At 41.2% G+C, this 27,920-nt stretch overlaps 1 protein-coding gene across 2 annotated transcripts in view; it reads left to right on the forward strand.

Annotated features, from left to right (window-relative positions):
* The window catches only part of LOC135512049 (calcium-activated potassium channel subunit alpha-1a-like), a 254,936-nt gene that overhangs the window by 146,041 nt on the left and 80,975 nt on the right, over positions 1-27,920 (forward strand). For both annotated transcript variants that reach the window (XM_064933655.1, XM_064933654.1), the window contains exons 4-5: positions 7,526-7,619; positions 9,142-9,253. In XM_064933655.1, the coding sequence (XP_064789727.1) occupies positions 7,526-7,619; positions 9,142-9,253 (206 nt within the window). The remainder of the gene's footprint in view (positions 1-7,525; positions 7,620-9,141; positions 9,254-27,920) is intronic.

Consider the following 27,920-nt stretch of genomic DNA (forward strand, 5'->3'; position numbering starts at 1 on the left):
CGGGAGCTATTTCGCCTACAAAAATAATAAAATAAAAATAATATTTTGGGAAAAAAGGAACATTTGCTATCTAACTGGGAGTCTTCTGAGTGAAAGCATCCAAAGTTCTTCAAAGGTAAATTATTTAATTTGCTTGCTTTTCTTATTTTCGTGAAAATGTTTCCTGCTGCCAGCAGAGCCAAGCATAGCATTATGCCATGATAAACTTACACAAATGCTTGTCTAGCGTTGGCTGTAACGCATATTTTGAAAATCTGAGATGACAGTGTTGTTAACAAAAGGCTAAGCTTGTGTTTGAATATATTTTATTAATTTCATTTGCGATTTTCATGAATAGGAAAGGTTTCTAGTGGTATTTATGTCCGCTGCGTTATGCTAATGCATTTGAGGCTATGATTACGATCCTTGATCCGGGATTGCTAGTCGCAAAAGGTTAATCCAGCCTCTGTGTCAGATTTCAAAAAGGCTTTACGGCAAAAGCAAACCATGCTATATCTGAGGACAGCACCCCATCAAACAAACACATGAAAATCACATTTCAACCCACCAGGCGCGACACAAAACTCAGAATTAACGATATAATCCATGCCTTACTTTTGAAGATTTTCTTCTGTTGGCACTCCAATTTGTCCATTAAACATCACAAATGGTCCTTTTGTTCGATAAATTCTGTCGTTAGATCTCCAAAATGTGGCGTTTGATCCAGAAAAACACAGGTTCCCACTCACGCAACATGACTACGCAACATGACTACAAAGTATCTAAATATAGTTACCTGTAAACTTGATCCAAACATTTCAAACAACTTTCCTAATCCAACTTTAGGTATTTTTAAATCTAAATAATCAATCAAATTTAAGACGGGATAAACTGTGTTCAATACCGGACGATAACAAAGTGGAGCGAGCTTTCAGGTCGCGCGCCCCAACCACGACAGTACACTAGACTCGACCCTTGTTCTGAACAGCCCTACTTCTTCATTTCTCAAAGGAAAAACATCAACCAATTTCTAAAGACTGTTGACATCTAGTGGAAGCGATAGGAACTGCAAGCAAGTGCCTTAGAAATCTAGATCCACATAGAAAAACTATTGAAAAGAGTGACCTCAATTTTCTTTTTCCTGGATGTTCTGTCCTCAAGGTTTCGCTTGCCAAATACGTTCTGTGATACTCACAGACATAATTTTAACAGTTTTAGAAACCTTAGAATGCTTTCCATCCAAATCTATCAATTATATGCATATTCTACTTCATATTCTACATATTGTACTTTGGGCACACTTTTCATCCAGATGTGAAAATAGTGCCCCCCAGCCTTAAGAAGTTTTAAACTAGACCCTAACCCTAATTAAGATCTAGCCTGCTCCAGGGCAGGCTAACTCATCCTGAATTACATGTCTGAGCTGTGAGTTGAGCACCAGTGAAATCAGATTCCTTCCCTGTCACAAAGATAAACCAGTCATTCATTTAATTCACAGCAAATAGGAAGAGAATCGATGAAAGTGGTTTATGGTAATTCACACACTAACACACAGTTAGGAAGTCCAAGATGGAAGCTTGTCCATGTTGGAAGGGTCCAGTGGTGCCTTGTGTTGAGGTCGTGCAGAGTTCTTCTGACCTGTCGTCTTTCTACGCCCGTGGCCAACTAAGGGGTCTGTTAACCCACCTAATAGGGCCTGTGATTGGCTGACTAGGTCAGCTGATTGAATTCCCTGGCAACCTTGTCCCTAATTGTAGCCGACCTCAGCAGTAAAAGTCACACAAAGTTTGTCTATATGTTCTAGCCAGAGAGAGGGTTCATTGATAAAAAAATATTTGCTGTAACCAAGAGGTGATGAAGTTACACTTGAAATTCTGGGCTATATTACAAGAAGCTTGCAAGTTAGCAAACCAAATGCATAGCTGTAGGCCTGAGCTAGAGGGAATTTATAGGGGACACAGATAGTTAACCTTATAGTTAACCGTATAGTTAAGATGTTTAGCTGGAAAACAGTAGTGAATTTCAAGTGTAACTTAATCACCACTCTTGAGCTGCACAACAGTGGATCGTCAACTCAGGACCCGTTCCATTTTCTCCTTGTCCGTGCGCTCTTTGTAAACAACCCTACCATAATTAAAAAATAATGCAACAGGCGAAATTAAAAACGTAACTTGCTTTATCTATTAACCTTAAAAAGTACATACCAGGGATGGGCAACTCCAGTCCTCGAGGGCCAGAGTGGTGTCACACTTTTCCCCATCCCTAGCAAACCCAGCTGATTAAACTAATTCCATTCTAAACTGAAGATCATGATTAGTTGATTATTGGGGTCAGGTGTGTTAGCTGGGCTGTGACACCAATCAGGTCCTGAGTACTGTAGTTGCTCATCCCTGGTACTGTATACAGTGGGGAGAACAAGTATTTGATACACTGCCGTTTTTGCAGGTTTTCCTACTTACAAAGCATGTAGAGGTCTGTAATTTTTATCATATGTACACTTCAACTGTGCATTACTGGGGAGGGAAAATAGCTTATTGGGCCCAATTTGGACATTTTCACTAAGCCAGTTTCCCTCCCTGGTGTCAATTGACTCGTTAGTGTTACAAGGTCTCAGGTGTGAATGGGGTGCAGGTGTGTTAAATTTGGTGTCATCGCTCTCACAATCCCTCATACTGACTGGTCACTGGAAGTTCAACATGGCACCTCATGGCAAAGAACTCTCTGAGGATCTGAAAAAAAGAATGGTTGCTCTACATAAAGATGGCCTGGGCTATAAGAAGATTGCCAAGTCCCTAAAACATGAGCTGCAGCACGGTGGCCAAGACCATACGGCGGTTTAACTGGACAGGTTCAACTCAGAACAGGCCTCGCCATGGTCGACCAAAGAAGTTGAGTGCACGTGCTCAGCGTCATATCCAGAGGTTGTCTTTGGGAAATAGACGTATGAGTGCTGCCAGCATTACTGCAGAGGTTGAAGGGGTGGGGGGTTAGCCTGTCAGTGCTCAGACCATACGCCGTGCACTGCATCAAATTGGTCTGCATGGCTGTCGTCCCAGAAGGAAGCCTCTTCTGAAGATGATGCACAAGAAAGCCCGCAAACAGTTTGCTGAAGACAAGCAGACCAAGGACATGGATTACTGGAACCATCTCCTGTGGTCTGATGAGACCAAGATAAACTTATTTGGTTCAGATGGTGTCATGCGTGTGTGGCGGCAATCAGGTGAGGAGTACAAAGACATGTGTGTCTTGCCCACAGTCAAGCATGGTGGTGGGAGTGTCATGGTCTGGGGCTGCATGAGTGCTGCCGGCACTGGGGAGCTACAGTTCATTAAGGGAACCATGAATGCCAACATGTACTGTGACATACTGAAGCAGAGCATGATCCCCTCCCTTCGGAGACTGTGCCGCAGGGCAGTATTCCAACATGATAACGACCCCAAACAGATCTCCAAGACGACCACTGCCTTGCTAAAGAAGCTGTGGGTAAAGGTGATGGACTGGCCAAGCATGTCTCCAGACCTAAACCCTATTGAGCATCTGTGGGGCATCCTCAAATGGAAGGTGGAGGAGTGCAAGGTGTCTAACATCCACCAGCTCCGTGATGTCGTCATGGAGAAGTGGAAGAGGACTCCAGTGGCAACCTGTGAAGCTTTGGTGAACTCCAAGCCCAAGAGGGATAAAGGAAGTGCTGGAAAATGATGGTGGCCACACAGAATATTGACACTTTGGGCCCAATTTGGACATTTTCACTTAGGGGTGTACTCACTTTTGTTGCCAGCGGTTTAGACATTAATGGCTGTGTGTTGAGTTATTTTGAGGGGACAGCAAATTTACACTGTTAAACAAGCTGTACACTCACTACTTTACATTGTAGCAAAGTGTCATTTCTTCAGTGTTGTCACATGAAAATATACACTCAAATAGTTACAAAAATGTGAGGGGTGTACTCACTTTTGTGATATACCCAGACCTCACCCTGTGAAGTTTCAACTGCATCCAAGATTAGCTAGCTAGCTAGCTTAGTAAACAGTGTTGACAATTCCATTTGGGCTAGCCAACTAAAATATATAGACAACATTTTCGCTATATTGATGTTATCAGACAATGGATGTTGCATTCAATTTCAATGTTTGAGTTGCTTTGCGTATCAGCAAATTTGCTTGCGATAATCTCGCTGCAACACTGCTCACTGCGTCCATGTTGCTTGACATAGGCGTTGATAAAGTCCAAAAAAGGCTCACTGTGAAGAAGCTCATGCCAGTTGCTCCTGAGGAATGAAAAAAACAGTATGCATACTTGCCTAAACACAGCACAACAAATTAAAGTTCGACCGGTTATGATTTCTCAACCCCGATACAGATTATTGGAGGACCAAAAAAGCCGATACCGATCAATCGGACGACTTTTCTTTGTTTTGTTTTTGTAATAACGACAATTACAACAATACTGAATGAACACTTATTTTAACTTAATATAATACATCAATAAAATCAATTTAGCCTCAAATAAATAATGAAACATGTTAAATTTGGTTTAAATAATGCAAAAACAAAGTGTTGGAGAAGAAAGTAAAAGTGCAATGTAAGAAATCTTAAGTTCCTTGCTCAGAACATATGAAAGCTGGTGGTTTCTTTTAACATGAGTCTTCAATATTCCCAGGTAAGGAGTTGTATTTATTTTAGGAATTATAGGACTATTTCCCTCTATACCATTTGTATTTCATTAACCTTTGACTATTGGATGTTCGTTTAGGCACTTTAGTATTGCCAGTGTAACAGTAACACAACGAAAACAGCCACCCTCGAAGCAGCGTTACCCATGGAGAGCAAGGGAAACAACCACCCCAAGGCTCAGAGTGAGTGACATTTGAAACGTTATTAGCGCGCGCTAACTAGCCGGCCATTTCACTTCGGTTACACCAGCCTCATCTCGGGAGTTGATAGGCTTGAAGTCATAAACAGCACAATGCTTGACACACAATGAAGAGCTGCTGGCAAAACGCACAAAAGTGCTGTTTGAATATGTCATGATGTTGGCCTGGGGATAGGTTTATTACAGTCATAAATACCTCTTCCCCCCTTTTTCCTCTCACTACCCTACTGATGTTACATTTGAAAAACCTGTGGTTAACATAGAGATTCTGGGAACATCAGAAGGTGGGGGGAAATGAACTATATTCTTGTAATCCGACCAATTTAACATATACGGTGGTACTTAATGAATATGATGTCAGTTCGGTTGTCATCTGAGACATTCTCATCAATGATAAGATGACATAAACTCTACAGTGGAAAGTCTACACATCAGAGTTATCGGATTCACATGGAATTGTTGTTCAATTTAAACGTTTGAATATGAAATTATTCGTGATGGGATGAAATGTGATTTTAGCTTCTAAAATGTGAGATTTGGTTTTTCATAAGGTTAGGGCTATGCTCAATCAGTGGCCCACCCCTGTGAAGGCCCTCCTCTCCCTTCCTATATAAAGCCTTGATGAAAATGTTATCCTCCTACTCCGAGGATGTGGGGATGACGGTCCGATGTCAGAATGGTTCAGATAATAACTACAGAACGAAGCCAACATCAGCGTGAGCTTTGGTTGCGAATGGTATGAACTTTGAACTCTTATTCACTACAGAAGTGATACCTCCTTGCCGTTGAGTTAGCAACAGCCGCTGCAAAGGAGGGTTAGGAAGGAACAGACCGAGTATCCCGTCTATCACACAACAACGTTACTACAACGTATCCAATTGACAACCAGAAACATTCTTCAAAGGACTCGGTTGGGCAACACGGCGTTCCATCTAATTGGCAAGATTACTTTTATTTAATTTGGATTTCGGTACAAATAAAAATGTTGCACTGACTCGCCAATGTATTAATGTTTCAGCATTCAACTAGCCTCGTGCAACATGAACATGCAGTTGCAAGCCCAGGTCGCGCAGGCTCGAGGGCAGGTCAATATCCACCTTCGTAACATGTCAGTCTAACATGCTGACCAGACCGCACGCATGTGTGCATCCGCCATTGCGTACATGTTGATTTTGTCCCAGCACACCAGACGCAATGAGGACACGCAGATTGAATCATCAAAAACTCTGAACCAATTATATTAATTTGTGGACAGGTCCACAAGCAGTAAACATTTATGACAATTTAGCTAGCTTGCTTACTGTTGCTAGCTAATTTGTCCTGGAATCTAAACATTGGGTTGTTATTTTACCTGAAATGCACAAGGTCCTCTACTACGATAATTAATCCACAGATAAAATGGTAAACCGACTTAGTTTCTAGTAATCTCTCCTCCTTCCTTCCTGTGTGGCTCAGTCGGTAGAGCATGGCGCTTGCAACGCCAAGCGTCGTGGGTTCGATTCCCGCTGGGGCCACCCATATGTAAAAGTAGTGGCCCCAGCCGACTTGTAAGTCGCTTTGGACAAAAGCGTCTGCTAAATGGGATATATTATTATATGGCGGTTGGCAACCAACTTAAAGGGGCATTACCACAACCGACTGGAGTGTGGACCTCAGTTTATCTTTCAATCACTGACGTGGGTATATGCTCCTAAAAACCAATGAGGAGATGGCTCGTGGGTATATGCTCCTCAAAACCAATAAGGAGATGTGAGAGGCAGGACTTGCAGAGCGTCGAGCATCATAAATAGAACCAAGTTCTATTTGAGTGCCTAGCTACGCTTACGCTCGCAAGCAGTGTGGGTGCAAAGAATGAGTAACATGTATGTGTAAATGTATTTTGCGACGCTCGCGCACGCCAAGCATCTGGTCTGGTCAGCATGTAAGATGGAATCTGACGCCAACTGAAGCTGGCTAGCTTTATAAAACCAAGAGTAGATCTAGCTACTCAGGAAACAATTCTAGCTACTCAGGAAACAATTCAGAAAAGTCAATGTGAGGACTGATGAAGAAACACCATTAACTAAAGAGAGAGAGAGAAGGAGGGGAACTGTCTTGCTGCCAGGCTGTCCAGTGGACGCTTGATCCAGAATGAGTGGAGTCAGAACCAAGTACAGCGGTGTTCTCTCTATGTGTTTGTCTTTTTACATAATCATCTCAAACTGTGTTTTGGTCCAATTGTTTGTCCTTCCCTAATCTTGGTTTGGATTTAATTACATTGAATTGACATCCTAAGATTACCATTTTGTGTACAACAGCGTTGTTTTTTTCTGTATTGTGGAAATTAAAATGAATCTGAGCCAATAACTCCACAGTTTGGCCAAAATGATATGACTTTCAGTGACTCTGGATAAGAGCATCTGCTGAATGACTAACATGTAAATGTGAGTTTCAGAAGAATAATGTACACACAGTTCTTTAAGGGTTAATCAGGGGTATATCAACATGTTACAATTACATGCTTGTGTGACTATTTATGCATGTTATCATCCATTGGAAAATACAAACTTTTGTACCTTCAAGTTCTTTCATTCCTCTTCATTTTTTCGCCTTTTTTTTTAAATCAGGGAAGAAGAATGCATCTTCAATAAGTGAGACATTTCTAACATTTTAGTTTTCTGTGTGTTTTTGACAGCCCCATCGAGTCCTGTCAGAACTTCTACAAAGACTTCACGCTACAGATTGACATGGCTTTCAACGTCTTCTTCCTCTTGTACTTTGGTCTACGGGTAAGTAAAGAAAGTACAAGGCTACATAAGACTTGTACACAACAAGTTGTTACTCTAGTGGAGTTTCAATCATGTCATGGAACAAAGACCCATAACAAAGTCATTCAAGTCGAAACATCGCACTCATTAAAACTGTGGAAGCATTCATCTGTCGTTCTTTCATAACTTTAATGCCTTTTTGTACCCTGAACAAACAACAGTCATGTGTCAAATTTAAAAGGGGGATGGTTGGCAGAGTTGAATCAATTCACGCAGGAAGTGGAATATTTACGGTGAATTTGACTTGAGTTTCAATTATCTCCAAGTTATGGAATTGGAATTGAATTGGAATTAAACTGTTTGAATTGGGATTGAATTGGAATTGAATTGGAATTCAATATTTGTACATTTCCCAGTTAATGGAATTAATGCACTTAGTATAGAACATGTACTCCAGTATTTGTTTTAAATAACTTAAAACATGTATATGTATTTCTGTATTTCTAGTATAGCTAGGCTGTCTGAGCAGTGACAGGATCAGTCTGAAAGCCTGGGGGAATTGAATTTGAATTTGTGTAATTGTTGGGGATAATATTGGATTGGGGATGGAATTATTAGAATGTATCTAACATTGGAAATAAGATAATTTAATTATGTCTGAATTCAAATTTACAGGGAGAGGGAATTTAGTTAGAATTGAATTTGTGGAATTAACCCCAATCCTGCTGGTGGGTTATTGAAGGAGTTCCCACATATGCTGAGCACTTGTTGTCCATTGCTCGTGTTTCTTGGACCAAGCACATCTCTTCCTCTTATTGGTGTCCTTTAGTGGTGGTTTCTTTGCAGCAGTTCAACCATGAAGGCCTGATTCACGCAGTCTTCTATGAACAGTTGATGTTGAGATGTGTCTGTTACTTGAACTCTGTGAAGCATTTATTTGAGCTGCAATTTCTGAGGCTGGTAACTATAATTAACCCATCCTCTGCAGCAGAGGAAACTTTGGGTCTTCCTTTCCTGTGGCGGTCCTCATGAAAGACAGTTTCATAGCACTCGGCGGTTCTTGACATTTTCCGGCTTGACTGGCCTTCATGTCTTAAAGTAATGGTGGACTGTCATTTATCTTTGCTTGTTTGAGCTCTACTTGCCATAATATTGACTTGGTCTTTTACCAAATAGGGCTTTCTTCTTTTTACGACCCCTAACTTGTCACAACACAACTGATTATGTCAAACACATTAAGAAGAAAATACATTACACAAATTAACTTTTAACAATGCACACCTGTTAATTGAAATTCATTCCAGGTGACTACCTCATGAAGCTGGTTGAGAGAATGCCTAGAGTGTGCAAATAGACAAAGAGTGGCTACTTTGAAGAATCTCAAATATATTTTGATTTATTTAACACTTTTGGTTACTACATGATTCCATCAGTGTTACTTCAGAATTTTGATGTCTTCACTATTATTCTACAATACAGTAAAAATAAAGAAAAACCCTGGAATGACTGGTACTGTAGTTAATTTGTTTATTTTCCCTTTCAGTTTATTGCAGCCAATGACAAGTTGTGGTTCTGGCTGGAGGTGAACTCAGTGGTGGACTTCTTCACTGTTCCCCCAGTGTTTGTGTCTGTTTATCTCAACAGGAGCTGGCTTGGTAAGTACAGAATACCTGTTTACATTTACACCTACAGGTCTATTATATGGGCCAGTACTAATGTAGTAGTCTTGGTCCTGGTTGGATTGCTCAGACCTCCAAAACAGCCTACAGGTTGGCCAAATGTGGGAGTGGTGTTTTCTATTTCAACCTCGATGGTGCAGGTCAGCAATGCCCCCCAGTGGATTATAGTTGTATTACAGTGGTTAAAGATGTATTGTTGATTTAAATCATTGTTTTCTAGTTGATCCTGATGGATTCCTTTTTGGTCTGGTTTTAGTTTGGTTAGCTTATGTTGGACCCTACCCTCTTTTCAACATCCACAGATGCTGGGAGTAGCTACTGGGGCTGACTGTAATAGTGGTATTGGTTGTTCATTGACAGAAATCATTTGTTTACTTACCAGTGATGGTTTCTGGTTCCTGTCAATGTACATTTCACAGTGTTGTGATATTGCACTACTCTCAGTCTTGTATTAAGTTGCCATGATGGAATACAACAAGTAATTTCAATACCTTTCATGTCATTGAACAAGCTTTTTTGTCTTTCTTGCCACAGTACCTGGAATGATGATTGAAGTGATTGAAATTGGTCTATGATTGAAAGTACATGATGAGTGGGATATTAAAGTTAATAGGCTTTTGTTGAGTGGCGCCTGCTTGATTCACTGCTTTAAAATAGAAATCAATCTACTAAATGAATGTGTGCCTGAGTCCGCATCCCAAATGACAACCTATTCCCCATGGGCCGTGGTCAAAAGTAGTGCACTATATAGGAAATAGGGTTCCATGTGGGAGGCAGAAGACTGTGGCTCCAGGAGAGAGTGAGAGGTCTATAGGAGATTACATATAAAGGTGATTTTCTGCTTCATCACATGCAGGTGTTGGTTAGGGCTTTATCTTTATCAGCTGTCAATCAGTTGTCAATTAGCTCTCAATAAGTTCTCAGGACCACGCCCCCCTCCTCTCAGTCCTGATCAGCATCTGACTGAAGCTTTAGCTCTGTCTGTGTCCCAAATGGCAGCCTATTGACTATATAGTGCTCTACTTTTGAACAGGGCCCACAGGCAGATAAAGGTCAATGTCCCAAATGGCACCCTATTATCTTTATAGTGCTCTACTTTTGACCAGAGGGGTATCCTTTGAAGCAAGATACAATAGATCTACTTAGGGTTTTCTAAAGCTAACCAGCTTCAGGTAACTTCATCTTCCAGCTCAGGCTTAAAGGTCCCGAACCGTCAAAATCATGTTTGTTGGCCGTCATTGTAAATAACAATTTGTTCTTAACTGACTTTCCTAGGTAAATAAAGGTTCAATTAAAAAAATGTTTCTCATGAAATGTGGTGATATTTGGGTGGAAATAGATCAAAGTAGGACGACCTAAGTATGAAAAATGACTTGCTTCTAAACTGACATTTTAATCCTAAATTTACTGGTCCTCTCCCCCATGTCAAACACTTGGATTCAGGAGGCGGGATCGAGGTTGGATTATTAAGATATGTTTGTGTTATCACAAAAAGCCACATCTTAATACAACAATGGTAACGTCATCTGTGTCTGGTGTTAGCTAGTTACTGCCTAGCTAGGTCTTCATCTGTTTCTGGTGTTAGCTAGTTACTGCCTAGCTAGGTCTTCATCTGTTTCTGGTGTTAGCTAGTTACTGCCTAGCTAGGTCTTCAGCCAGCATGGAACAAAAGCGGGGAAGGGTTACTCAACTCAGACTCTGTCTTCATGTCATTACATCAAGAGACATACCAAATGGAAAATGTATGTATTAGCTCACCGCCCACCCTGCCTACTAGCTCCCCGCCCACTCAGCCTACTCGCTCACTGCCCACTCAGCCTACTAGATCCCCGCCCACTCAGCCTACTAGCTCCCCGCCCACTCAGCCTACTAGCTCCCCGCCCACTCAGTCTGTCTTTACAGACTTCCTGGTAGTTTGACATTAGAGAAAAAGTACTTTTTCAAAAAAATAATCCTTATTTTTTATGGGTGATGTTTTAGTCACTCAAAAGTCACTTTTACATGGGAATCAGAATTACTGTTCGGGACCTTTAATCAGTACTATTATGGTGGATATTGTTCCTCTGCCTGATGCTAACTCTAGCAGGCTTGTAACAGTGTGGCTAGGCTAGTCAAACGCTGAACTCTTCATTGAGACAATGCTGAAACATCAATCCATGGCAAGTCAGTGCCACATTGTCATGAAATGAAAGAAAAGTTATCTTGCAAATTCAGCAGGATATGGTGTGAAATAGACTTTTAGAAGTGCCATCCTTATTTGATTACTTATCATTAATGTCGTCTTTGGTGTGCTTATCAATGCATCAGCACCTTTTTTCCCCAAAAGTCAGTGGCAGACCACATGTAACAACACCTGCACAGGATTGGTACATCCGACAACACACCTGCAGGACAGGTATAGGATGGCAACAACTGCCCAAGTTACACCAGGAACGCACAATCCCTCCATCAGTGCTCAGACTGTCCACACTGGCCTGTTGTAAGGCAGGTCCTCACCAGACATCACTGGCAACAACGTCGTCTATGGGCACAAACCCACAGTCACTGAACCAGACAGGACTAGCAAAAAGTGCTCTTCACTGATGAGTCGCGGCTTTGTCTCACCGGGGGTGATGGTCAGATTCACGTTTATCGTCGAAGGAATGAGCATTACACCGAGGGATGTACTCTGGAGTGGGATCGATTTGGAGGTGGAGGGTCCGTCATAGTCTGGGGAGGTGTGTCACAGCATCATCGGACTGAGCTTGTTGTCATTGCAGGCAATCTCAACACTGTGTGTTACAGGGAAGACATCCTCCTCCCTCGTGTGGTCCCCTTCCTGCAGGCTCATCCTGACATGACCCTCCAGCATGACAATGCCACCAGCCGTACTGCTCGTTCTGTGCGTGATTTCCTGCAAGACAGGAATGTCAGTGTTCTGCCATGGCCAGTGAAGAGCCTGGATCTCAATCCCATTGAGCATGTCTGGGACCTGTTGGATCGGAGGGTGAGGGCTAGGGTCATTCCCCCCAGAAATGTCCTGGAAATAGCAGGTGCCTTGGTGGAAGAGTGGGGTAACGTCTCACAGCAAGAACTGGCAAATCTGGTGCAGTCCATGAGGAGGAGATGCACTGCAGTACTTAATGCAGCTGGTGGCCACACCAGATACGGATTGTTACTTTTGATTTTTACAGGGACACATTATTACATTTCTGTAAGTCACATGTCTGTGGAACTTGTTCAGTTTTTGTCTCAGTTGTTAAATCTTTCCATTTTTGACCAGTTTATATTCATGAATAAAGGAGTTAGCCCTGACTTCGCCTACCCCAGAGCAAGTTGGTTCTGAATGATTCGTTACCATAGAAATGTACCTGACTAAAAGGTGAGTTACATTCGTATGACTCGTTATCCTGAGTTGATCTCAAAGTTTCACAAAGTTACCTCGCTAAGTCCTCAAACCTAATTCGTAGGATAGCTCTGTATCCAAAATGATACCATATTCCCTAGTTAGTGCGCTTCCTTTGACCAGGCCCATAGGGTAAGATAACCCTACAGGCTGTCCATTATCCAAAGAAAAGACTGCCATCTGCTGGGCCTTAATGTGCATCCAACTAAGACATGCTTTAGCACTCAGTTGCTTTTAAAAATAGATGGAGATTGATGGTGATGACCTGGCAATGCTATGACAATGCTATATCTGAATTAAGAGTGGGGTTTGTAGTTTTGGGACTATTCTATTGGTTCATTAAGCCAGACAAACTCAATCAAGCCCAAGTAAAGTATTAGATATTATTTTGAATAGTATTTGAACCCAGGTCACGCTGTAACTTCTGTGGATAGAGCTTAGCACTACTGCCCTCACTGAATGAATACGCTCTCATATCTCTCTCTCATTGACTAAAGAGCCTTTCCCAAATCTTCTGTCTGAACATTCTGACATAGATACAAACAGACACACACATCCACAAATACGCACTCAAACACTAAAGACCCAGAAAGCACTCAGGACTGTTATGTTAGTTGGGAGTAAACATGCACAGATGCCAAGTTACTACTGTAGCGAACTGCTTATAGGCTACCCTAAGTGTTACTACTGTAGCTAACTGCTTATAAGCTACCCTAAGTGTTACTACTGTAGCGAACTGCTTATAGACTACCCTAAGTGTTACTACTGTAGCCAACTGCTTATAGGCTACCCTCCAAGTTACTACTGTAGCTAACTCTAACTCTAAGTAATTCTGTTGAGTGATGTTGCCTAGCTACCATGCAAGTGGAGTTTCCATGTTGACTAAGTCTTAGTTGGAAGTTCAACTGTTTTGGTTTTTGATACCTTTGGATGGAAAATAAAACCAGTTGGTCATTCAAATTCAAACCTCCATTGCTGCTTTAGTAAGTCATTTGTGAGAGCTTTTCGGGGACGAGTGCCAGGGAGCAGCAGAACATTGCCCAAAAAGATAAGATAGCAGCTAATTCCTGCTCCAAATGCTCCAGTTTTTTACTCACGAGCTGTACAAATAAACACAGAAAGAGGCTTTTAGTGGTAAGCTGTCCACTGATACTAGCCTTAAATGATCGCACTTATGGATATTGAATGAAAATAAGAGATGTTTTTGGAAAATGTTATTCTGTAATCTCGCTGGAAAGGCTTTATCTTTTGTGTTGATTTTGGACATTGGGATTTCACTGAACATCAGAATGTTTTGAAATGACTTTCATTGCACACATTTTCAATAGCAAGTGTACCTCAATTGATATACTGAATGAATAGATTAACTATTATGTAAGCTTTCCATCAATAGAATGTAATGCTTTTCCATCTGTTGTACAGTAGCATTGCTGCCCTTTTCTGCTTTGTGGTGCTATGTGGAATGTAAAGAATTCAGCTTGAATGTACAGTAGGTAGCAGTCAGTTTTTGTACAGCAGTTGTGATTAATTCAGGATCATTGTTCTTTCACTAAATACAGAGAAAAATTCATGAATGATTCCTAAAGCTTCTCATATACTGTGCCTTCTAAAAGTATTCATCCCCCTTGGTGTTTTTCCTATTTTATTGCATTATAACCTGTAATTTAAATTGATTTTTATTTGGATTTCATGTAATGGACATACAAAAAATAGTCCAAATTGGTGAAGTGAAATGAAAAAAAGAACTTGTTTCAAAAATAAATAAATGGAAAAGTGGTGCGTGCACATGTATTCACCCCCTTTGCTATGAAACCCCTAAATAAGATCTGGTGCAACCAATTACCTTCAGAAGTCACATAATTAGTTAAATAAAGTCCACCTGTGTGCAATCTAAGTGTCAGATGATCTCAGTTTATATACACCTGTTCTGAAAAACCCCAGAGTCTGCAACACCACTAAGCAAGCGGCACCATGAAGACCAAGGAGCTCTCCAAACAGGTCCGGAATAAAGTTGTGGAGAAGTACAGATCAGGGTTGGGTTCTAAAAAATATTTCTGAAACTTTGAACATCCCATGGAGCACCATTTAAATCCGTTATTAAAGAATTGAAAAGAATATGACACCACAACAACCTGCCAAGAGAGGACCGCCCACCAGAACTCATGGAGCAGGAAAGGAGGGCATTAATCAGAGACAACAAAGAGACCAAAGATAATCCTGAAGGAGCTGCAAAGCTCCACAGAGGAGATTGGAGTATCTGTCCACAGGACCACAATAAGTTGTATACTCCACAGAGCTGGGCTTTACAGAAGAGAGGCCAGACAAAAGCCCTTGCTTAAAGAAAAGAATAGGCAAACACGTTTGGTGTTCGCCAAAAGGCATGTGGGAGACTCCCCAAACATATGGAAGAAGGTATTCTGGTCAGATGAGACTAAAATGTAGCTTTTTGGCCATCAAGAAAAGCGCTATGTCTGGCGCAAACCCAACACCTCTCATCACCACGAGAACACCATACCCATAATGAAGCGTGGTGGTGGCAGCATCATGCTGTGGGTAGTTTTTCATCGGCAGGGATTGGGAAACTGGTCAGAATTTAAGGAATGCTGATTGGGAATGATGCTAAATACAGGGAAATTCTTGAGGGAAAGCTGTTTCAGTTTTCCAGAGCTTTGAGACTGGGACGGAGGTTCACCTTCCGGCACGACAATGACCCTAAGCATACTGCTAAAGAAAAACTCGGGTGGTTTAAGGGGAAACATTTAAATGTCTTGGAATGGCCTAGTCAAAGCCCAGACCTCAATCCAATTGAGAATATGTGGTATGACTTAAATATTGCTGTACACCAGTGGAACCCATCCAACTTAAAGGAGCTGGAGCAGTTTTGCCTTGAAGAATGGGCAAAAGTCCCAGTGGCTAGATGTGCCAAGCTTATAGAGACATACCCCAAGAGTGTTGCAGTTGTAATTTCTGCAGATGGTGGCTCTACAAAGTATTGACTTTTGGGGGGTGAATAATTTTGCATGCTCAAGTTTTCTGTTTTTTTTTGTCTTGTTTCTTGTTTGTTTCACAACAAAACATATTTTGCATCTTCAAAGTGGTAGGCATGTTGTGTAAATTAAATGATACAACCCCCCGCCAAAATCCATTTTAATTCCAGGTTGTAAGGCAACAAAATAGGAAAAATACCACTGTATACCCAGAGCTTGACTCGGCACTCCACATCACGTGGTGATACACTTTCTTTCTGGTGACAGTTTTGAGGAGTTAAAATACATTCTACCCTACAATGACTGTCTATGACAGAATGTGGCCAACCTATAGACTATCTGCTGTCTGATGAGATGTACTGTACATCGTCTGGTAGTAATAGGACATACTTGCCTCACCGTCTGTCTGCCCTCTGTCTTTCTCTGGGTTGGCCGAATCCTAAAGGAGCTTATAGTGTAATATTCTGATGGATCAGAAGAGGGGCTTGCTTTAAGCTTGCCGTACACCAATGATGATCACAACGAGAATGCTACAGTATGAGTGTCTGTGGTAAATCTGATCCCAACACACCTAAATCTCTTCCTGCTGGACACAGACATGTTGAGCCCACCTGCTCGTCTTTTCTCTGCTGTCCAAGATGGACATTGAGAGCCTTTGATTGATTTGCTGTGTGATAAAGGAAGGAGAAAGAAGCAGTGGTTAGATAGAGTAAACTGTTGTAAGGAATTGGAAAACGTGGTTCCAGAGGATGTTGTGAAGCCTTGAACTGAGCTGTTTGGACACCGACTGACAAGAAGCAACAGCTGGGCAACTTTCGTTTGATTTTGAGAAGCTTTTGCCGACTTGCCCGTCATTTAGCCAAAGGTATTTGTCAGTCTTGGAAGACAGACATCATGATTCCGACTAAGATTTTAGTGTACAGAGGGCCCGAAGGGGGCACGCGCTCTGAGACGTTTCAGAACACGTGGAGACGTAAGAAGTCTTGCGGGGAGCTCTTTCAGAATGGCTACAGGGTCAAGATGGGCCAGCGACGGCAGACCGTGGAGAAAGAGGACCGGGACAACCTGTATCACACCTTGACTTCCTGTTTTCATTTAATCTCTTACTGGGGTAAGAACTTAAGACGTTGCTAGCCGATGTAGGAAATAATAGATAGGATCTAATGTAAACCCAGAGACTGGCTGTCTGTGCTTGGTCCAAATTCCACTGGCGGCTATCGTATCAGCTGGAGAGAGAGAGCTCAGGTCCAGGGTTTGTGTTGTGCATTGTGTTGCCATCTGGACGAAGCTTCTGTAACATCAATATAAAAATTTGTGTGGAGGAAGTGAGACGCTGAATGATTTATATATTGTATTTATAGATGATAGATATTTGATTTACAGTAACATTTTTGTTACCAAAGCCATGCTTTACTGCACGTCTATGGAGATGAATTTCACTTTATTGTTGACTCTTGGAGCTGCAGTTTAGCTAAAGATTATTTAGGATTATTTACTCATTTCAAGAGCAGATATGCTTTTGAGTCTACAAGTACTTTAGAGTAGAAATTGCTGTAAGAAATTATATTACAGTCTACTTGGGATGCGTTGATACTTATATTCAGTACATATACCCAGGAGACATTGACACCCTGGTTAATACCTCTAGTGCTGGTACATGTAGGAGGTTTTAGTGGCCTTGAATCATGCATTACGGTAATGTTTTTTAGTTACTTTCTAGGATTGACACAGTCAATCTTTTGAGGGCATTCGTTTCTACATAGCTTTGGTGCTATTCTCATAAGCATGTGGTGAATTTTAAAAACTCTTAGTACAAAACTCCAAACTGGTAACACTTGTAGCACAGCAAGTCTTATATTCAAAACCTTTTATTGTGCATTAATCTTTCACCATACAACCATTGATCCAAATACATGTTTACTGTAAAATACCATGAGAACATTGATTTAATCATCAAAAGAAAACATGATATCTTCTCAATTTAGTTGTTTTTAACAACCAGTTAATCCAATAGCAAAACATTTTAAAATGTCCCTTTAAATGTAGTATTCAACAGTTCTGTAAATTACAAGACATTACACTGTTTTCACATTAGGCTATACACATGTTCAATATGGAATTGGTGGATGCTAAGCTACAGGACTGTTTCACTAGCACAGACTGGAATATGTTCCGGGATTCATCCGATGATTCATCCATACATCGATGCATCGATGAAGTATTCCCCACAGTGAACATGTCCATATCCCAACCAGAAACAATGGATTACAGGCAACATCCTCAGTGAGCTAAAGGCTAGAGCTTCTGCTTTTAAGCAGGACACTAATCCGGACGCTTATAAGAAATTCCGCTATGCCCTCCAATGAACCATCAAACAGGCAAAGCGGCAGGACCAAGATCGAATCCTAAGACACCGGGCTTGCAAACTATCACGGATAACACAGGTAAACTCAGCCGCGGGTCCTGAGCCTACCAAACAAGCTAAATACTTTCTATGCTCCCTTGGAGGTTAGCAACACTGAACCATGCATGAGAGCGCCAGCTGTTCCGGACAACTGTGTGATCACGCTCTCCGTAGCCGATGTGAGTAAGACCTTTAAACAGGTTAAAGGTCATGAACAGTCAATCATGTTTTTCACAACGTGTTATTTGAAGGGAACCAGATCAAAGTATGATGACCCAAGTACGAATAATGACTGTTGCTTCTACATTGATCAAGTTTGATGATAAAGTTACTGATCCCCTCCCTCATGTCAAACACTTAGATTCATTATTAAGGGGACAAGGCGACATCACCTTAACTCTCATTTTAATACACCAATGATAACCTAATATTCTGATCTGCTTCTGTTCTGTGGGTGGCATTGTGTGCTCTTTTCGAAGGATGGATCCCGGTCTCTCCGGGGCTATGGGATCTGGGGTGTCGGGGGTGGTCTGCTGGGCATTGGGATGACAACCCAACTTGGGATGAAGAGGGCTTTTAGCAGGTGGAATAGTGGGGGCCAATTGGAGGTTTACCTAGTAGCAATGCAAATATCATGGTACAGCTATATAGACACTCAAACATCATGTTACTTTTTAATGGTACGTTTAAAAACATATATTTTGATAAATAGAATTGAAACTTGTGTCTCATTATGGTAAATGGTGAAATAAGTACAGCCAGTTATAATTGTAATGACTTAGCAGATACTATGAAAAGACAATCAGTATTTACCTGGCTAAAAAAGAAGGAATATAATATCTATTGTTTACAGGAAACTCTTTCAACAATTTTTGATGAAGTTTTGTGGAAAAAGGACTGGGTGCGAAATTTATTTCTCCCATGGGCAAAGAATTTCAAAAGGGGTGACAATATTGATTAACAGTAATTTTGTTCCAAATGTGCAAATTGTCCAAACAGATCATCAAGGTAGATGGATTATTTTAAATATTTTATTAGACAATAAACATATATGGCTTATTAATCTCTATGGTCCAAATTATAATGATCCAAGCTTCTTTGAAAATATATACAAGAATGTTGTTATGGCTTCTACAAATGGTGCGGTGGAGGAGTCAAACGCAGAGAGCAGGTAATGTCGTACGTGAATCTTAGAAAAGAAAGCGCAGGGACGGAGCTTCGGTGGCGTGCCCGAGCGCTGAGACAGCACGGCTCCAACCCCAGCCTCGGACGCATCCACCTCCACTATGAATGCTAACGTCAACACGGGAGCTTCAGTTTACAGCGCCTTCAACTGGTTGAAGGCTCCATCAGCCTCTGCCGACCACCGCAAATGCACCGCCCCCTCCTTCAGCAGTGAGGTAATGGGCGCCGCTACTTGGCCAAAACCCCAGGTAAACCTCCGGTAGTAATTGGCAAACCTTAAAAACCGCTACACCACCATGGTCGGAGTCGGACAATTACGCACGGCGTTAACGCAGTCACACTCCATCACCACCCCCGAGCTGGAAATGTGATAACCCAGGAAGGAAACAGCTTGTTTGGAGAACACACATTTCTCAGCCTTGACGTATAGGTCATGCTCCAGCAGTCGCCCAAGAACCTTGCGCACCAGGGAGACATGCGAAGCGCGTGTGGCAGAATAAATCAAGATGTCATCAATATAGTCTACCACACCCTGCCCGTGCAAGTCCCTGAGAATCTCATCTACAAAGGATTGGAAGACGGCTGGAGCATTCTTCAACCCATACGGCATGACGAGGTACTCATAGTGGCCTGATGTGGTACTAAACACTGTTTTCCACTCGTCTCCTCCCCGAATACGCACCAGATTATACGCGCTCCTGAGGTCCAGTTTTGTGAAGAAACGCGCTCCGTGGAATGATTCCACCGCTGTAGTGATGAGAGGTAGCGGATAACAAAAAAAAAAAAAAAAAAAAACTAAATCCCACTGTGATCGAATTGAGACCTCGATAATCAATGCACGGACGCAGACCTCCCTCCTTTTTCCTCACAAAAAAGAAACTCGAGGAGACAGGTGACATGGAGGGCCGAATGTACCCCTGTCTAGGAGCTTCCGTGACATATGTCTCCATAGCCAATGTCTCCTCTTGTGACAGTGGGGACACGTGACTCCGGGGAAGTGCAGCGTTCTCCTGGAGGTTTATCACGCAATCCCACCGTCGATGGGGTGGTAATTTGGTCGCTTTTTTCTTACTAAAAGCGATAGCCAAATCGGCATATTCTGGGGGAATGCGCGGTGGAAACCTGGTCTGGACTCTCCACCGTTGTGGCACCAATGGAAACTCCTATACACCTATCTGAACACTCGTCTGACAACCCCTTAAGAGCCCCCTGTTTCCAGGAAATGAGGGGATTATGAATAGCCAGCCAGGGAACCCCCAACACCACTGGAAACCCAGGTGAATCAATATGGTAGAAACTGATCTTCTCCCTATGATCCCCCTGCGTTACCATATCCAGCGGAATCATGGCCTCCCTGACCAGCCCTGACCCTAACGGTCGGCTATCTAAGGAGTGCACGGGGACAGGTCGGTCTATCTGCACTAACGGAATACCCAACTTACGGGCGAGTCCTCGATCCATAAAACTCCCAACTGCGCCTGAATCGACTCGGTGCTGAGTCTGGGCTGTTCCAGACAGCGTTGGCCCCTACCCGTCAAACAGGAGACGAGGAGGCTCACACTCTTCTCACCCGAGGGAGCCGGACGCACGGTAGCCAGGTAGAGCTCCAGCTGGAGCAAAAATCCCTGGCACCCAGCCGCCGCTCCATCGTACTCCCTCGGGGGGAGAGACACAATGTGCTGGACCCAGAGGACGACGTAGGTGGAGTAGGTGGCGTCGTCTGTGGGGGAGCTGGGGTAGACGTTGGTAGACCACTCCTTCTGGTCCATCGCTGAACTGATCCGATGGAGGATAGCTGTATGATGGTGTACACGCTCCTCCATAGTTGGGAGAGGGGAGGTTGCTGCTCCTGCTGACTCCATAGGTGGTGCGGGCTTCTGTTAAGACTAATACAAATGGTGCGGTGGAGGAGTAAAATGCAGAGAGCAGGTAATGTCGTACGTGAATCTATTTATTCCAACGACAGCGGAGACATGGACATGCCAACACTAGGGCGTAAGAAACCACCCATCCAAAATACACAGGACTAAAACTGTCCGGAACATAATGAGAAATACACTTCTACACCAACACCGAAATAACAGAGAACAAGCCCGCACAAATACCCAGCGGGCCTAGTGCCCTTAAATAGCCTACAACCAAAGACTAACTCAAAACAGGTGTACACAATTAAACCCAATAAACATAAACAAACGGAAAGGGAATTGATGGCAGCTAATAGGCCGACGACCGCCGAGCGCCGCCCGAACAGGAAGAGGCACCATCTTCGGCGAGATTCGTGACAAATGTATCAACTCTACAAAATAACTGTTGATAGGGGACAGAATGCGGTCGGATCTTCACATAATTGGCATATACAGTGGGGCAAAAAAGTATTTAGTCAGCCACCAATTGTGCAAGTTCTCCCACTTAAAAAGATGAGAGAGGCCTGTAATTTTCATCATAGGTACACTTCAACTATGACAGACAAAATCCAGAAAATCACATTGTAGGATTTTTAATGAATTTATTTGCAAATTATGGTGGAAAATAAGTATTTGGTCAATAACAAAAGTTTATCTCAATACATTTACATTTGCATTTAAGTCATTTAGCAGACGCTCTTATCCAGAGATACCCTTTGTTGGCAATGACAGAGGTCAAACGTTTTCTGTAAGTCTTCACAAGGTTTTCAAACACTGTTGCTGGTATTTTGGCCCATTCCTCCATGCAGATCTCCTCTAGAGCAGTGATGTTTTGGGGCTGTTGCTGGGCAACACAGACTTTCAACTCCCTCCAAAGATTTTCTATGGGGTTGAGATCTGGAGACTGGCTAGGCCACTCCAGGACCTTGAAATGCTTCTTACGAAGCCACTCCTTCATTGCCCGGGCGGTATGTTTGGGATCATTGTCATGCTGAAAGACCCAGCCACGTTTCATCTTCAATGCCCTTGCTGATGGAAGGAGGTTTTCACTCAAAATCTCACGATACATGGCCCCATTCATTCTTTCCTTTACACGGATCAGTCGTCCTGGTCTCTTTGCAGAAAAACAGACCCAATGCATGATGTTTCCACCCCCATGCTTCACAGTAGGTATGGTGTTCTTTGGATGCAACTCAGCATTCTTTGTCCTTCAAACACAACGAGTTGAGTTTTTACCAAAAAGTTCTATTTTGGTTTCATCTGACCATATGACATTCTCCCAATTTTCTTCTGGATCATCCAAATGCTCTCTAGCAAACTTCAGACGGGCCTGAACATGTACTGGCTTAAGCAGGGGGACACGTCTGGCACTGCAGGATTTGAGTCCCTGGCAGCGTAGTGTGTTACTGATTGTAGGCTTTGTTACTTTGGTCCCAGCTCTCTGCAGGTCATTCACTAGGTCCCCCCGTGTGGTTCTGGGATTTTTGCTCACCGTTCATGTGATCATTTTGACCCCATGTCTTCCATTTCCTAATAATTGGACTAACATCACAGTTCAATAGCAATACAAACTGTACATAGAGGCACAGAATAAGTTAAAGAAATGGAGGAACTTATTCAAGAAAGATCCAGTGTAGTATTTTATAAAAAATAAAGCGAACTGGATGGAATATGGGGAAAAATGCACCAAATTCATTTTCAATCTTTAACATAGAAATGCTACCAAAAAATATATATATTACTACCTACTTCATCCCCATATTTGTTTTTGTTTTTCTGCTCTTTTTCACACCATTCTTCCTACTTGCACATCCTCATCTGCACATATATATCTCCAGTGTAATTGCTAAATTGTCATTACTTCGCCACTATTGGCCTATTTATTGCCTTACCTCCTTATTCATTTGCACACACTATACCAATTTTTCTATTGTGTTTTTGACTGTATGTTTGTTTATCACTATATGTATCTCTCTGTGTTGTTGTTTTTGTTGTACTGCTTTGCTTTATCTTGGCCAGGTCGCAGTTGTAAATGAGAACTTCTTCTCAACTGGCCTACCTGGTTAAATAAAGGTGAAATAAAAAATAATAATAACACAATTAAAGCCTTTAAGGTTGGGAAAAATCCAGGGCTGGATGGCATACCAGTAGAAGTATACTTTAAAAAAAGATATAGTCAGAGGACCATTATTAGCATGTTTTAACCACTCCTGTAGATTATCGGACACATAACAAGACGGTCGGATTTCATTATTACTGAAACAGGATCCACCCTGGTGTAAATATAAAGATCCAATAATTGGAGGCCTCTTACACTTCAGTGTTGGGATGCAAAAATTCTAGCTAAATGCATTGTGCATAGAATTTAAAAAATATTGTCAGATATTATTCATCCTAATCAGACAGTTTTTTTTACATGGATGATACATTGGAGATAATATAAGACAAGTACTGGAAACAATGGAATACTATGAAATATCGGGGATACCAAGCCTGGTTTTCATAGCTGATTTTGAAAAGGCTTTTGATAAAGTACGACTGTAGTTTATATAAAATGCCTTGAATATTTCCATTTTTTAGAGCCTCTTATAAAATGAGTTAAAGTTATTATTGTAACCCTAGGTCTAAAATAGTAAATAATAGCTACATATCAGAAAGTTTTAAACTGTCGAGAGGAGTAAAACAAGGTTGTCCACTATTGGCATATCTATTTATTATTGCCATCGAGATGTTAGCTGTTAAAATCCGTGGCTTAAAAACAAAGGTGTCATTGTACGCTGATGATTCATGTTTTTTTTTAACCACAATTAGAATCCCTCCACAGCCTCATAGAGGATCTATTAAAACCAAATTATAATACATGTACTGAATTACTTATTGGATCAATAAAAAAATGCAAATTTTACGTTACTGTGTAGTTTACCAAAAAAAAAAGGTCTGACAGGCTTGTGGACATACTCGGTATACAAATCCCGAAAGAAAGAAATGATCTCAGTCCAATAAATTTTTATAGAATGTTAGCAAAAATATATAAGATCTTGCTACCATGGAAAGGAAAATACCTGCCTATTTGTGGAAAAATCTCCCTGATGAACATTACAGTTTACCTATTTGCTTATGGTTTTGCATACAACTTGTGACCTGCTTTTTAAATTATGTGAATAAAAAAATATTCCATTTTATTTGGAATGGCAAGCCGGACAAAATTAAAAGGGCCTATTTATATAACGAATATGAATTTGGAGGGCAGAAATGATTAAATATTAAAACATTAGACCTCTCACTAAAGGCAGCAGTCATACAAAAGTTATACTTAAATCCTAAATGGTTCTGTAGTAAATTGGTAGGAATGTCTCACCACATGTTCAAGAATGACCTTTATTCAGATTACAACTGCTCACTTTCGGTTGTTTGAAAATGAAATCATCTCCAAAATATCATTATTATTTTTTAAAGCCTTAGAAAGTTGGTTGCAATTTCAGTTTAATCCACCTGAAAAGACAGAACAAATAATACAACAAATATTGTGGTTAAACTCAAGTATACTAATTGACAAAAAAAAACACATTATTTGATAAAAGGTTTAAAAAATGTTTGTAAATTATATCATAAATAGCACTCGTGGAGTTATGTCACACATGCAGCTAACACAGACATATGGAAATGTCTGCTCTACCCAAAATTACAACCAACTAATTGCAGCATTACCACAACAATGGAAGATGTAGAACTGGGAAAAAGTACGGAACTTGTCTGTTGGGCCATGCATTAAACATAAATGGTTAAATAAAATTGTGATAAATAAAAACAAATACCAATTTAATTTAAGGACCAAAAAATTGACAGCTGTGCCATATAAATTGCAAAATAGTTGGGAAGAGATTTTTGATCTACCTATTCCATAGCACATGGTTTATGAATTGACACGCAAAACGCCAGATTCAAAACTTTTTTCAATTTAAATTATTATTCACAATTCTTGCAACCAATATCATTTTATATAAATGCGATACAATCTTCCCAGATCTGCAGATTTTGCTGTGAGGAGGCAGTCATTAGATCATTTATTTTGGTACTGTCCATATGTAGCTCTTTTTTGTCACAGGTCCAGGAATGGCTGAAGAATTGTAACATTTGCCTAGAACTAACGCTGCAGATAGCAATACTGGGTGATTTGAAAAGTCATAGTCAATCAATCAATAATATAATTATTTTTAGCAAAAATGTTTATCTTTAATTTACAAAGCTATGAGAATTGGAAAAGGTTCAGTAATTTTATGAAGCATCACAGCACAGTTGAAAAATGTATGGCAAACAGAAATCCAAAATGGATAGTGATAAGAGATAGAAGGGAATGGTTGAATGGAGCTGAAGGTTGGGACTAATAACTAAACACTAAACAGAAAATAACTACCCACAACTAACAGTGGGAAAACAGGCTACCTAAGTATGGTTCTCAATCAGTGACAACGAAAGACAGCTGTCCCTGATTGAGAACCATATCTGGCCAAAACATAGAAATACAAAACCTAGACATACAAACATAGAATGCCCACCCACATCACACCCTGACCACACAAAAAAATTGAAACATACAAAGCAATCTACGGTCAGGGCGTGACAGGTTCAGAAATGTTGTGAAGTAGCACAGTTACAAATAGAAATCAAACTGGATGGACATCAGAAACAGAAGGACTAAAACAAACAAAATATAATGATTGTAAAATAGACTGTGTCTGTAAAATGTGTATAATATGTATAAACTGAAGGGAGTGCCTAAGTGCTTAAGCCTAAGTGTTATTGTTCATTAATTTACTCCAATTGGGGGAGGGGTGGTAGGATTTGCAGGGAATAATAAAGGTATATTCTAAAAAAAAGTAAGTATATGTATAAATGTCTATGTATGCATACAGTTGAAGTCAGAAGTTTACTTACACTTAGGTTGGAGTCATTAGAACTCGTTTTTCAACCACTCCACAAATTTCTTAATAACAAACTATAGTTTTGGCAAGTCGGTTCGGACATCTACCTGGTGCATGACACACAATTTTTCCAACAATTGTTTACAGACAGATTATTTCATTTATAATTCACTGTATCACAATTCCAGTGGGTCAGAAGTTTACATTCACTAAGTTGACTGTGCATTTAAACAGTTCCAGAAAATGATGTCATGGCTTTCGAAGCTTCTGATAGGCTAATGCACATCATTTGAGTAAATTGGAGGTGTACCTGTGGATGTATTTCAAGGCCTACCTTCAAACTGTGCTTCTTTGCTTGACATCATGGGAAAATCAAAAGAAATCAGCTAAGAATTGTAGACCTCCACAAGTCTGGTTCATCCTTGGGAGCAATTTCCAAATGCCTGAAGGTACCACGTTCAGCTGTACAAGCAATAGTACACACATATAAACACCATGGGACCATGCAGTCGTCATGCAGCTCAGGAAGGAAACACGTTCTGTCTCCTAGAGATGAACGTACTTTGGTGCAAAAAGTGCAAATCAATCCCAGAAAAACAGCAAAGGACCTTGTGAAGATGCTGGCAGAAACAGGTACAAAAGTATTTATATCCACAGTAAAAAGAGTCCTATATCGACATAACCTGAAAGGCCGCTCAGCAAGGAAGAAGCCACGGCTCCAAAAACCACCATAAAAAAGCCAGATTACGGTTTGCAACTGTACATGGGTACAAATATCGTACTTTTTGTAATAGAACTGTTTGGCCATAATGACCATTGATATGTTTGGAGGAAAAAGGGGGAGGCTTGCAAGACGAAGAATACCATCCCAAACGTGAAGCACGGGGGTGGCAGCATCATGTTGTGGGGGTGCTTTGCTGCAGGAGGGACTGGTGCACTGCACAAAATAGATGGCATCATGAGGTGGGAAAATAATGTAGATATATTGATGCAACATCTAAAGACATCAATCAGGAAGTTTAAGCTTGGTTGCAAATGGGTCTTCCAAATGGACAATGACCCCAAGCATACTTCCAAAGTTGTGGCGAAATGGCTTAAGGACAACAGAGTCAAGGTATTGGAGTGGCCAAAACAACAAAAAAACATGATATTCTCTTACTTAATTAGTACTAGTATCGTCTTGTAACCAACATCAGAGAAGACGTGTTTGAAGACGGGCATGGTTTATATAGCTGTGTTTAGTGTTAGCTAGTTACTCGCTAGCTAGGTCTTCAGTCAGCATAGAACAAAATGGGAGGAAGGGTTGTTCAAAACTCTGATGCAGTTGTCATGTCAATACAGCCGTCAGTGCTGCTGTAAACCACATCATGAGACATGCCAAATGGGAGATGTATAAAAAAAATGTAGATCATTAGCTAGGTTTCCATACACTTGGCGACAGATTTTCATGTGACTATTGTAAAATCTGCATAAAAACAATATGCGTAACCTATCTAAATGACTATCGCCCCGTAGCACACACATCTGTAGCCATGAAAGGCTTTGAACGGCTGGTCATGGCTCACATCAACACCATCATCCCAGATACCCTGGACCGACTCCAATTCGCATTACGCCTCAACAGATCCACAGATGACGCAATCTCTGTTGCACTCCACACTGCCCTCTCCCACCTGGATAAGAAGAACAACTATGTGAGAATGCTGTTCATGAAATGTTTTTGCCATGTTGCAGCAGTGTGTAGGAGTGAGATTCCAAGATATGTGACATGTGCAGGAGGATTGTGTAGTCTTGGTGGATAAAGTTGAGTGTCAACTGTAGGAGGGCCCACGATGCTGGGGATTGGATGTGTCTGG

This window comes from Oncorhynchus masou, chromosome 24 (genome assembly GCF_036934945.1).
Source record: "Oncorhynchus masou masou isolate Uvic2021 chromosome 24, UVic_Omas_1.1, whole genome shotgun sequence".
NCBI lineage: Eukaryota > Metazoa > Chordata > Actinopteri > Salmoniformes > Salmonidae > Oncorhynchus > Oncorhynchus masou.